Raw genomic sequence first — 13,451 nt, 5'->3', positions numbered from 1 at the left:
TTGTGCTGAGAATCTTATACAGTATGTACCCCTACTGTGTAATGGCTCTGTCTTGCCATGCAGGGACATGGTCTGATCATACCACATCTCCTGGGCAGGGGAGGAAGCAAAATAGTATACAAACAGTACAGCACTGGATCACAGCTGATTCTTTTTATGAGACAAAACATTTCACTGCCTGTTTTTAACAATATTTTACCTCCAAGAAGAATCAGCTGTGATCCCATACTGTAATTTCTGTATGCTCTTTTGCCCAGGAGATGTGGTATGATCAGATCAGACCTTGTTCCTGTATGATCAGACACAGCCATTACACTATACACAGCAGGGGCACATTTATAAGATTATCTCAGCACATGAACATTTTTTTTTTTATACACATCCAACTGTAAAGCTTATTTTTATTCCAAGATCGTTAAAATGTACTTTTTGTTTATGTGTAAACCCTTTAAGGATAGGGGCTCTGGGCAATTGTTCGGTTTTCCTCCCCCACCCACCCCCAATTCTGGCCCTAACAGCACGACCGTAACAGAGACCACCACATAGTAAAGCAGCTTCTATGCATTTTCTAGCTCATTAACAATACCTGGGCCAAGTTGGAAGGCATGCAGGTGCAATGGCAAAAAATAAAACTTCAGGGGACAGATTATGTAAATGCACATTGATTGCCTCAATATGGCCTTAAATTTTTAAATTTACTTGCACACACCAAAAGATAACCCATACTTTATTGCATCATGATATAAAATTAGTTGTAAGGGATATTACAATACAAAGACACAAGCTAAATCAAAGTGGGCCTCATGGTGGAGATTTGCATTATAGTGGGCATATACAGTATGTGACTATACACACTGAATATGGGGGAAAAAACCGGCAAGGTAACAGATGAATGTAAATAAAATGTATGCAACAACACGCAAAAATAATTAAAATACCCTTTATTAAAATATGGGTGTACACATTAAACAATTAAAAAGAAAGGCATCCCAAATGTATACATGGTATAATAATGTGATATACTATAGCGTAGAGCTTAATAGATAACCATGTAAAAACAGGCTCAATAATGAACAGGTAATAGTTGTATATTTGTATAGAAACCCCAAGGAAATAAATAAAGTGATGAAAATAAAAAAAATAAAAAATGAAAAATAATAAAAAATATAAATAAAAAATATTTAATAATGCACAAATGATGTGACCAAAAAATGTCAATGCATGACAAAAATATGTGGAAAAAAAGAGTGCACAAATAATGAAAACCAAAAAATGCCAAAATGTGTCCAACAGAAACCACACTAGATGTGTGGAAACCACAAGGTGAGGATCAGGGGATGAACAACTACCTGATGAGCCGTGAATGGTGCCTGTAACGCGCCCCGACGCGCGTTTCGGAATAGGTTTCCTTCATTGACATTTTTTGGTCACATCATTTGTGCATTTAAATATTTTTTATTTATATTTTTTATTATTTTTCATTTTTTATTTTGTTTTATTTTCATCACTTTATTTCCTTGGGGTTTCTATACAAATATACAACTATTACCTGTTCATTATTGAGCCTGTTTTTACATGGTTATCTATTAAGCTCTACGCTATAGTATATCACATTATTATACCATGTATACATTTGGGATGCCTTTCTTTTTAATTGTTTAATGTGTACACCCATATTTTAATAAAGGGTATTTTAATTATTTTTGCGTGTTGTTGCATACATTTTATTTACATTCATCTGTTACCTTGCCGGTTTTTTCCCCCATATTCAGTGTGTATAGTCACTTTTCCCGGATGGTCTGCCATCCATTGTCTCAGAGGGGTGGTTCCAACTTGTATTTTATTACACTCTATTATATTGCTTTATTAACTATTAAATTCATCTAGGCCATCACCCTCACTGTTTTAATATACAGTATGTGGTAGATCGGTTCACTCGGCTGCACACGGAGTTAGACACGGGTACACTGTGGCTTTAAGAAATTCCTTTGGTTTATTATAGGCAGCGTAAACCAAGGTGTAGTAAAGCAAATACAGCTCTCTGGGCAAAAAAAGAAGACAAAATGGTGGCAGAAAACACAATGGGGTTTCTCTTGCTCACCACTATCAGAACACACGGTTCAGGTTTTAGCATACAACACCTGCATGAACACTTTCCTGGAGTGCTTCTTCTCCAAGCACACTGAACACTGCGGCCTTGGGAAGGCAACTACTTTAGCCCCAGACCATGTGTCTCCTCGATAATTTGACTGATCACATGACTGTGACACCACACAGGTCCTGTCAGCACACAGTGGTGTTGACTCTGCCGGTGGAGATAGGGTGGACACCCTCCCACCCTCTCTTTGAATGTCCACATAAAACTAGCCCATTTATGCAACTTTAGTTTAAGCCTCACAACACTTTAGTGTGCTGGAGGATCATACTCTGGCTTTGTCACTGACACCATTAAGCATAGTGACCCATATCTCCCCTCCAGTACTTTACCAGTGACTTTGTCACAAGTATAATAGGTTTAATTCATACAGTGACCTCTTAAAGGGAATCTGTCACCCTTTTTTGAGATATCATATATTATATCATTCAATTGTGTGTCACATAAGGATTCTCTCTGTACTTTTGCTTCCCCTGCACCTTTCATGCATAAATACTTTTTTTTATATCGGTTCAGATGTATGTAAACTGCCACAGTCTGGTCCGATGGGCGGGGCTTATTCAACTGCTCCCCCCCCCCTCCCTGTCTTGCTCTACACAAGAAGAAATGCATAGCGCAAGACAGGGAGGGGGGGGAACAGTTGAATAAGCCCCGCCCAGCGGACCGGACTGTGGCAGTTTACATACATCTGAACCGATATAAAAAAGGTATTTATGCATGAAAGGTGCGGGGTCAGGGGGAAGCAAAAGTACTAAGAGAATCCTTATGTGACACACAATTGAATGATATCATTATATGATATCTCAAAAAAGGGGTGAAAGATTCCTTTTAATAATCCTAGACATCAGTAACGTGCTAAGTGCATATAAAACGTAAATCCCAGCCATACAAATCGGCTATAGCTAAAGTAAAGCTCTTATCGAAAGTTCAATCTTTCCCCAACCTAGATCTATAAATAATAACTAAGAAGTAATAATATAACTAATAAGTACATAGAGACAAGTGTCTTGTAGAATCATCTGAGCTTCACTCGCCACAATTACTTTCCGCATCCTCTGTCAGTTGCTTTGCTCCAATGAAATGAATATGCATGTGTTATTGTTCAGTGGCACACTGTTTTGTCAAAGGCTTTCATGTCAAGACAACTCCTTTTAAGAATTTTCATAATAGGACTTCAAGGGTTTAGTAAAGACAATCTGTCACCTGGTCAGAAGAAGACCATTTTTGCTTATATTTTATTCCCGCTACTCCCCTGAGTACCTGAGTATTCCATTTTTTTTTTTTTTTTTAAATCCACCATAGGGTATTAATGATAATGACCTTTTTATTTAGTGCAAATTTTTATACTCCTTACCAAGAAATCATGTCTCACACAGTAATTATGCAGATCAGCCTAAAACCATGCCCCCATGTGTCCTGTAAGCAAAAAGAGGCCACTTTTTGACCTAGTGACAGGGCCTTGTTAAATTTTCCTTTTAAGACTTCTCATAGGAAGTCAGGGGCATACAGGCTTCGATCTCAACCGTCCCGCATCCAGAGGGACTTTCCCAATTTGGAAGCGCTGTACTGGGAGGACAGGGCCATGTCTGCTCTCTACATTCTTACAATCATTAAAATACCGTAAGTAATTTTTCTCTCTTCTTGAAGTCTTGCCTCCCTAGCATTCAAACCCCCAACTTACATAATTGGAAGCAGCAGCAAAAGCCATACCACGGGCTGCACTGTCAAGCAAAGGAGAATTTTATGTACTTAACTGTGCAGTGCAATCTTCTTCTTTACAGACACATTGTACTAGTACAGTGGGCAGGAGTTTTCCTAAAATCACATCCACTTAGCTTGGACAGTTAGGCTGTGTTCACATATAGCATAGATGCTGCGTTTTGTTTTTTTAGCACAGAAATCCTCCTGCGTTTTAATTGTCTAACCAAAGTGGATGAGAGTTCTTGAAAATGGCTGCTACAACTATGAATGAATCGGCACAAAAATAAATCCATAGGTCCCAACTATCCCGGATACAGCAGAACAGTTCTGGATTTTGGGCCAACGCCCTGCTTTCCTGGGCGGTCTGCTGAATAACCACCATTGCTCCCTTTGACATGTCCTCCTCCAAAAACTTGTCATGTAATTTGTCCCTCTGTTGGTTCTGTAAAAGTTGGGGGAGGTATATATGTAGGTTTCCATTGAAAACTGACTTCAAGGCTATATTGTCACAGTAGGTTTCAAGGGTATTTAAGGTTTGGGTCTATTCAGGTTTAGTTATAACATTTTACTGGAGATCAAATAGAACTATCTGCTTTTAATGATCAAATTATTAAACTGATCTTTGCTATGTTACTTATGTATTCACTTTCTAGGAGTGTCTAAACATGTGGGTGATGCCTTGAAAGCTCATGCATCCCAGCACTTAAGGAAAATTTGTGCCATTGGGATTCCAACCTGGGGGGTTATTGAGAATCAAAAGGATCTTATTGGAAAAGACGTGAGTACAACAATTCCTTTGATTTTCGTATTGATTGTGGTTATATACCGTACTTACATTTCTCATATCTTTCTTCCAAATTTATTGCCAAATCGATTGAACAGTGGCGACATATTTTATTTTTTTTTTGTATAAATCTGCACCAAGTTTCAGGTTTAGATAAAACTTTGTTTTCATTTTTAGGCAGTTTGCCTTTATCAAACGCTGGTGAATCCACTGAGTAAGCTCACCACCCTAAATAGCATGCATTCTCATTTCATCATGGTGGATGACGGCACGGCTGGAAAGTATGAAAGCGATATGAAACTTAGAAGGAACCTTGAGGAATACATATCTCTGCAGAAAATACATACAAGTAAGTCTCTCTCTACTTTGTCGATATTACTTCAGGAACACTGTAATAAAATAATTTAATAATAATTGTATCATTTCATTTTATTAGCAATGAGTGTACTGGTTTCTACTTGGACCTGTCCTGTGATGGATCTGGCAGAGCATTTAATGGAATGTTGTAGATGGAAACAGAGCTTTAGGATGAAAAATTGCCCATAACAGGCACCGATTATGTGATTGATCTTGTGCATCTTTTTTTTTTTTCACTCCAACAACTGTTGGTGTGATCACATTTTGCTTCTGACAGGCAGATGCCTATTGACATCGAACAAATAATAACTTTTATGTCGGCATTAGAGATGGGCGAACCCGAACGGTAAAGTTTGGGGTCCGTACCGGACAACTAAACCCCAAGCACTGGCTTCTCCCGGAAGTCCATGTTACTGTGTTACTGTTTGGGCTTGGCAGCCCGAACAAAGCTTGCTGAAAGGCCTGCAGCCTTTCAATCAACAAGTTTTACCTGTGTGGGCACTTCTGGCCCATCACAGCCATGTCAAATATTGGTGCACTGTGGCCATTAACAGACAGAACTTAGAATAAAAACAAAATGAGCAAATACCCTGCAGTAAGTAAATAGTAATAGTACATGTAAAAAACATAGGGTATCTAGCTGACACTATTTTGATCATACTTGTATAGCACTGTCAGATTCCACAGCACTTTACAGATACTGTATCATCATAATTCCCTATCATTGGAGTGTGGGAGGAAACCCACACAAACACAGGGAAAACATACAAACCCCTTGCAGATGTTGCGCTTGGTGGGATTTGAACCCAGATCTCTCATGTTGCAAAGCAACCACTGAGGCTCCATGCTACCCTCTTAGGGTAAGAATACATGGGTAGCTAGTGGCATGCGCCATCCGCAGATTTTTTTTTTTTTTTAAACCATATCCTGTTGGCTATTAGCCAGTGTGAGTCAACAAAGATTCAGTCCTATCACAAATCATTTTGCATATACATATACAGTCATGGCCAAAAGTGTTGGAACTTGGCACCCTTGAACTTGTTCCAGAAAATGAAGTATTTCTCCCAGAAAATTATTACAATTATACATATTTTGTTATACACATGTCTATTTCCTTTGTGTGTATTCGAACAATACAAAAAACTGAGGGGAAAATAAACGGCAAATTGGACATAATTTCACACTAAACCCCAAAAATGGGCCGGACAAAATTGCTGCCACCCTCAACTTAATATTTGGTTGCACACTGTCACGATCCAATTCTTGGAGCCGTGTCAGCTTCTGGATTAACGCATGTAAACCTTTTTTTTTTAACCTTCAAGCCTTTGGCTTAAGGTTAATTTTGCCCCCGGTGGCCACGGGTGTCATTGCATCCTAATAATTGCTTTGGTTACCTTTTGCCCCCGGTAGCCACAAGTGTCATTGCACTTGATGTTTTCTTTGCTTTGCCTTTTGCCCCTGGTGGTCACTGGGGTTATAGCAGCTTTTTGGCCCCTGATCATTTGACCAATCCCTTTTCCTATATAGGGTCACATGGTCTATGAGCAGGTGTTGGTGATAGCGTCTTTTTGGGATTCCAACCACGGTGAAGGGAGCAGCTGGCTGAGGTGTGAAGCCACTGCAGAAACCTGGTGAAGTTAGCAGCTGGCTTGAAGGTTGGAGCCACTGCTGAAACTGGTGTTGAACTCTGTCTGCCCGGTGTCCGCAGCAGAGTGAGATGGTGAAGGTGGCAGCTGGCTCTGAGGTGTCGAGCCACTGCGAAAAGTTAATCCGGTGATGCACTCTGCTGCCTGGTGCTGCAGCAGAGCAAGATAAGTGTTTTTGGTGTTTCCCCTGTTTTGTGTTTTTCCCTGGTGTGTATTAGTACAGCGGTGGGGCCAGTGCCTATACCACCCAGCTCCCTAGCAAGGGATAGGTGTAGGGTGTGCTTGGGTGACAGGTATCCGGCTCGGCGACAGATGAGGAGCCTGTATAGGGAACGTTGGGAGTGTGAGGGTCACTGACTCAGGGGAGTGCAGGAGGTCTCCACGTCCCCGTTCCCTATCGCAGGGCCCACCTTTGTAACTGTTTCCCCTCCCGTGTCTTGTTGTTTCTGTTACTGGCCTGCGGGTCGTGTCACACAGGACAGTTACACATGCCAATTTTGTTGTTTTAGTTACCGACCTGCGGGTCATGTCACACAGGACGGGTCCACGTGACACACAACCTTTGTAATAAATAAATGCAATCAATTGCTCCCTATAACCATCAACAAGCTCCTTGCATCTCTCAAATGGATTTTTGGACCACCCTTTCGCAGAAGGATTTTGGCTTACGTACATTTTACGTACACACACATCCACTGCCCTGGCATTAACTCTCTACACTCCATCCATATTGGCCCCTCGCTTCTTTCCTCTCCTATGTATAGCACTCACGCTCTTTTCACGTTGTTAAATTGCACAGATCCAGTCAGTCCCACCATTCAACATCAGAGACGCTCTCACAAATCACTTAACCATCTGCTCACTCTTTCTATCCTCCTTCTCCTAGTCGCAGGAGACATTGCTCCCAACCCTGGTCCCCCATGTTATAGAAAGTCAAACCCCCCGACTGCTACACTTAGAAACCCCTCTAATCTGATTAATATTCCCTGCCTGCCATCTGTCTCTTAATTGTGCACTTTGGAATTCTCGCTCAGTGTGTAACAAACTCTCCTTCATCCATGACTTCTTCCTTTCTAATTCTCTTAACCTCCTGGCACTTACTGAAACCTGGATCCAGCAGTCAGACACTACTGCTGCTGCTGCTCTTTCATACGGGGGGCTACACTTCTCTCATACCCCAAGATCAGACAATAGAGCAGGCGGAGGCGTTGGTCTGCTCCTATCATCAAAATGTACCTTTCAGGTTATCCCTCAAGTACCCTCACTTGTCTTCCCTTCTTTTGAGGTCCATGCCGTCAGACTCTACACCCCCCTCTCCATGCGAGTGGTGGTGGTGTATCGTCCTCCCGGCCCCTCCCATCAGTTCCTGGATCATTTTGCCACTTGGCTTCCACATTTTCTCTCCTGTGACATCCCTACCCTCATCATGGGAGATTTCAACATCCCCATTGCTCTTCCCCTCTCCCCATCTGCTACTCACCTTTTATCTCTAACCTCCTCATTTGGCCTTTCGCAGCTTACTAATTCTCCAACGCATGAAGACGGAAACTCCCTCGACTTGGTCTTCTCTCGGCTTTGTGCAGTGGATGATTTTGCAAACTCCCCTATCCCGCTCTCTGACCACAATCTTCTTTCATTCTCTATCAAGAACTGCCAGGCTGCTCAGGTCACCCCCACTGTCCAGACTTATAGAAACATACAGGCCATTAACACCCAGAAACTTATGAAGAACTTGCAGTCTTCATTGGCTCCTATCTCCTCCCTCTCATGTCCTGATTCTGCATTGAAGCATTACAATGAAACACTTCAAAGTGCCCTGGATGAATTTGCACCCCCTATAAATAGAACACCACAACGCAGACGGCGACAACCCTGGCACACGGTGCAAACACGTTTCCTGCAGCGGTGCTCCAGGTGTGCCGAACGTCTGTGGAGAAAATCCAATCTACACGAAGATTTCATCCATTTTAAGTTTATGCTTAGAACATACAACACTGCCCTTCACCTCTAGAAACAAACCTATTTCAACACCCTCATCACCTCACTGTCAAATAACCCGAAACGTCTCTTTGACACTTTTCATTCTCTACTCAAGCCAAGAGTACAGGCCCCAACCACAGAGCTCAGAGCTGACGATCTGGCCAATTACTTCAAAGAAAAAATTGACCAGATCCGACAGGAAATTATCTCCCAATCACCTCATACCATGCACTGTCCTCCCTCCCCCACTGCATCTAGCTCACTCTCTGATTTTGAACCAGTCACAGAAGAAGAAGTAAGCAGGCTCCTTGCATCTTCTCGCCCAACTACTTGCACCAGTGACCCATTTCCGTCACATCTCCTCCAGTCCCTTTCCCCTGCTGTCACCCCTCATCTAACTAAAATATTTAACCTCTCTCTCTCTTCTGGTATTTTTCCCTCCTCATTTAAGCATGCCATCATACATCCACTACTTAAAAAACCATCCCTCGACCAAAACTGTGCCGCTAACTATAGACCTGTCTCTAATCTTCCCTTCATCTCTAAACTCCTGGAATGCCTGGTCCACTCCCGTCTTATCCGCTATCTCTCAGAAAACTCTGTTCTCGACCCTCTCCAATCCGGTTTCCGCTCTTTACACTCCACTGAAACTGCCCTCACTAAAGTCTCTAATGATCTGCTAACAGCTAAATCAAATGGTCATTACTCCATGCTAATTCTCTTGGATCTCTCGGCAGCATTCGACACTGTGGATCATCAGCTCCTCCTCACTTTGCTCCGTTCCATTGGCCTCAAGGACACCGTTCTCTCCTGGTTCTCCTCCTGTCTCTCTGACCGCTCCTTTACTGTATCTTTTGCCGGTTCCTCCTCCTCTCACCTTCCCCTTACTGTTGGGGTCCCCCAAGGATCGGTTCTAGGCCCCCTCCTCTTCTCCTTGTACACTGCCCCTATTGGTCAAACAATCAGTAGATTTGGGTTCCAGTACCATCTCTATGCTGATGACACCCAATTATACGCTTCTTCTCCTGACATCACGCCAGCCTTTCTAGAAAACACCGGCGATTGTCCAAACGCTGTGTCTAATATCATGTCCTCACTATATCTGAAACTGAACCTGTCAAAAACTGAACTCCTGGTGTTTCCTCCCTCTACTAATGTACCTATACCCGACATTGCTATTTCTGTGGGTGGCTCCACTATTACTCCCCAGCAACAGGCCCGCTGTCTTGGGGTCATACTTGATACCGAGCTTTCGTTTGCCCCCCACATTCGATCACTGGCTCGCTCTTGTCATCTGCACCTCAAAAACATTTCTAGAATTCGACCTTTTCTTACTTTTGACTCTGCAAAAACTCTTACTGTTTCTCTTATTCATTCTCGCCTCGACTATTGTAACTCTCTTCTAATCGGTCTCCCTCTTACCAAACTCTCCCCTCTCCAATCTGTCTTGAATGCTGCAGCCAGGATCATATTCCTCACCAATCGTTACACCGATGCCTCTACCTTGTGCCAGTCATTACACTGGCTACCCATCCACTCCAGAATTCAGTATAAACTTATTACCCTCACCCACAAAGCCCTCCATGGCTCAGCACCACCCTACATCTCCTCCCTTGTTTCAGTATACCACCTTACCCGCGCCCTCCGTTCTGCTGATGACCTGAGGTTAGTATCCTCAATAGTCAGAACCTCCCACTCCTGTCTCCAAGACTTTACACGTGCCGCGCCAATTCTTTGGAATGCACTTCCCAGGTCAATACGATTAGTCCCCAATCCCCACAATTTTAAGCGTGCCCTGAAAACACATTTATTCAGACTGGCCTATCGCCTCAACACATTAACCTAATCTAATCCCTGTGTGGCACAGCCAAAAGTTTTACCATAACCAGATTTCCCGCATCATGTTCCCACATGCTGTATGCATCCATTAGCCCTCTGTGTCTGTACTGTCACACACTTAACATTATGGCTGGTCCATACAATCAGGGCAACTGTTACCACCGACCTTTCGTGTCTACCTCTTTCCTCATAGACTGTAAGCTTGCGAGCAGGGCCCTCATTCCTCTTGGTATTTATTATAATCTACTGTATGTGATTATTGTTATGCTGTAATGTCTATTGTCTGTACAAATCCCCCCTGAAATGTAAAGTGCTGCGGAATATGTCGGCGCTATAAAAATAAAATTTATTATTATTATTATTTTGGCAAACAGCAGTTTAGCTTTTTTTAAGTCTCAGTGTCAGTAGTGGGGTCCTCCTGGGTCTCCTGCCATAGCGTTTCATTCATTCATTCATTCATTCATTCAAATGTTGACGGATAGTTTACTCTGACACTGATGCACCCGGAGCCTGCAGGACTGCTTGTATTTCTTTGGAACTTGATTGGAGCTGCTTATTCACCATCCGGACTATCCTGCACTTCAACCTTTCATTAATTTTTCTCTGCCGTCCACGTTCAGGAAGATTAGCTACAGTGCCATGGGTTATGCTTATCAGAACCCAGAAAAAGACCGGCAACAATAAATGTATCAAACAATAGACAATATTTAATTTGAACATTTACACAGAATAAGAAATAAAAATGGATGCCTCCTGTCAAATGGAAAAGAGACGCAGCAAGCACTGACAACTCTCTTTAGGATTATATATTAAGTTGCATTACAACCAAGAGGATAAGTTAGTCACATACAAGTCTGAACGAGCGATAAATGTTAGGCAAAGTGCTTTTTTCTGAACTCTGATTGGGGCCACATGCACCTCTGGCAAAGTCGAAGGATATTACAAATTGTATTAAAGTAGAGGTGTGTGTGTGTGTGTATGTATGTATGTAATATATATATATATATATATATATATATAATGTGTATCCATATAAACACATCAGATTGGTGAGCTCGTTATAACGTGCCTCCGTGCATATAAATACATAAAGCTATTGCTAATGTTTATACTCGTAAAGTGCAACAACCTCACAATCTCATGTTATCACGTGTAATATACTATCACTAGGCACATAGTACCAATTTTTAACCACATTGAATAAAGTGCTTAATTTATTTTACCTGGGTTGCCAGTTAAGTAAGCACACAGGACTGCTGCGTCTTCCACCCCAATGCGCGTTTCACCTATCCTTCTTCCGCGGGTGTTCTCAAGTGGAGAGGCTCATAATAATTTAAAAAGCCTGCAGACCAATCTGACGCTGCCTATGCTGTCATGTGACGTTAGTGTCAAGTGGCAGCAAATCGCAATTACAATCCCACTCCGTCATGGCCCTGTAAACTAAAATGCTCGGTGCAGGGATTCATCTGTGCATCCGGACCTGACAAAAATAACGAGGAAAAAATAAAATGAATAAAATGCTAACCTGTGAATATTGGCGTATGATATTACTCTATTTGTATGCATTGTTTAAAAAGGGAGAGGAGTGTTATGATTGGGTCACCGAGGAGGAAAGCAAGATCAAGCTAAGCCACAGAAAACCAGAGAGGTTGGTAACTAAGCGGATTGCAGTCCCCTGATCCTATCCACACAACTAGCAGTAGCCGTGGAGCGTACCTACGATGATTCTAGACGCCTCGACACAGTCGGAGAACTAAATAAGCCTAAAGCCAGAAAGGGGAAATCTAAACTGCCCCAGAGCAGACCCCAAAGCAATAGATAGCCCCCCAAACATATATTGTCGGTGAGACAAGATGAAAACACAAACACAGGTAGGAAAATAGGCTGAGCAAACGATGGGGCCCAAACTAACTAGACAGGAAAGGAAAGACACTGTCTGCAATCACGCAAAAAACCCTGCAAAAAATGCCCAACACGTCTGATAGAAAAAACTATATCAGCACTCTGGTATATTCTGAAAACAGAGCAAGGAGAGGCCAATCTAATAAGGGACAAAAACAAACTGGCACAAACAGTAGCATAAGGATGGAAATTCAGCACAGCCCCAGCAGGGGCTGGCTGACCACACAAAACTGAAATAGACAAAACCAAATCAAATGTGATCAATAGCAAAAGAACACTTAGCTTGAGCATGCATGGACTGAGCTAGAAACTAAGACCTCAGGAGGCAGGAAAAAAATCACCAGCAGGGATAGAGGGAGTCGGCTGTTTTAAGTGGCAGACCTCTGTTAATTAGATCAGCTCCATTACCTCCTGTAACCACCAGAGGGAGCCCGGAAAGAGAACTCGCGACCCCTCTGTCAATATAACCAGCTCCACTACCTTCACTAGTAATCAGAGGTAGGCCAGAAAGTGAATTCACAGCAGAGGAGAGACCATATACAAAAGGCTGATTTAATCACAGCTCCCTGTGGTACTCACAAGATGAAGACGCATGACATAAAAATTAAGATCCTTGTTCATTACAAGATGACGAGGTGTATCATAGATACTATAATTGGAATGTTTCCATCCTCAAGTCCATACTGTATATATAATGAATAAAATATAATACTACTTTACACAATCCATTTCTATAGGTGATGGATCCATCTCAAAATGCTCAAAAAAATCCCTCATGTGGAGGGGAATACAATCAAAGGCGACCTCAAAAGGTCACATCTAGTCTGTAGTAGTCCATTGTTAACCCAACTGGGAATGATAGCTTGTTCATCAGATAATCAAAGAGGTGACTTCAGAAAGGCACATCCAGCGTGAAGTAGTCCATTGTTGACCCAACTGGAAATGATAGCTTGTTTATCAGGGTGGACGTCATCCTTGATGGTTCATGAAGACCAATAAAAGTACAGGGCAGCCAAATCACAAGCAGGAAAGCTGGTTTAGTATATGAGGGCATAAATCTAAGCAAAAGGGAAAACCGTGCCATGGG

General features: G+C 42.2%; 1 protein-coding gene across 1 annotated transcript in view; it reads left to right on the top strand.

The window, feature by feature from the left end:
* TRPM6 (transient receptor potential cation channel subfamily M member 6) overlaps positions 1 to 13,451 on the top strand; it is a 278,440-nt gene that overhangs the window by 66,404 nt on the left and 198,585 nt on the right. Inside the window, exons 6-7 of the mRNA XM_073543757.1 lie at positions 4,510 to 4,634; positions 4,818 to 4,989. Coding sequence (XP_073399858.1) covers positions 4,510 to 4,634; positions 4,818 to 4,989 — 297 coding nt within the window. The remainder of the gene's footprint in view (positions 1 to 4,509; positions 4,635 to 4,817; positions 4,990 to 13,451) is intronic.

Source organism: Dendrobates tinctorius, unplaced genomic scaffold, assembly GCF_039654945.1.
Source record: "Dendrobates tinctorius isolate UK_male_01 unplaced genomic scaffold, ASM3965494v1 ptg000134l, whole genome shotgun sequence".
Classification (NCBI taxonomy): Eukaryota; Metazoa; Chordata; class Amphibia; order Anura; family Dendrobatidae; genus Dendrobates; species Dendrobates tinctorius.
This window is presented reverse-complemented; position numbering and strand designations above follow the sequence as displayed.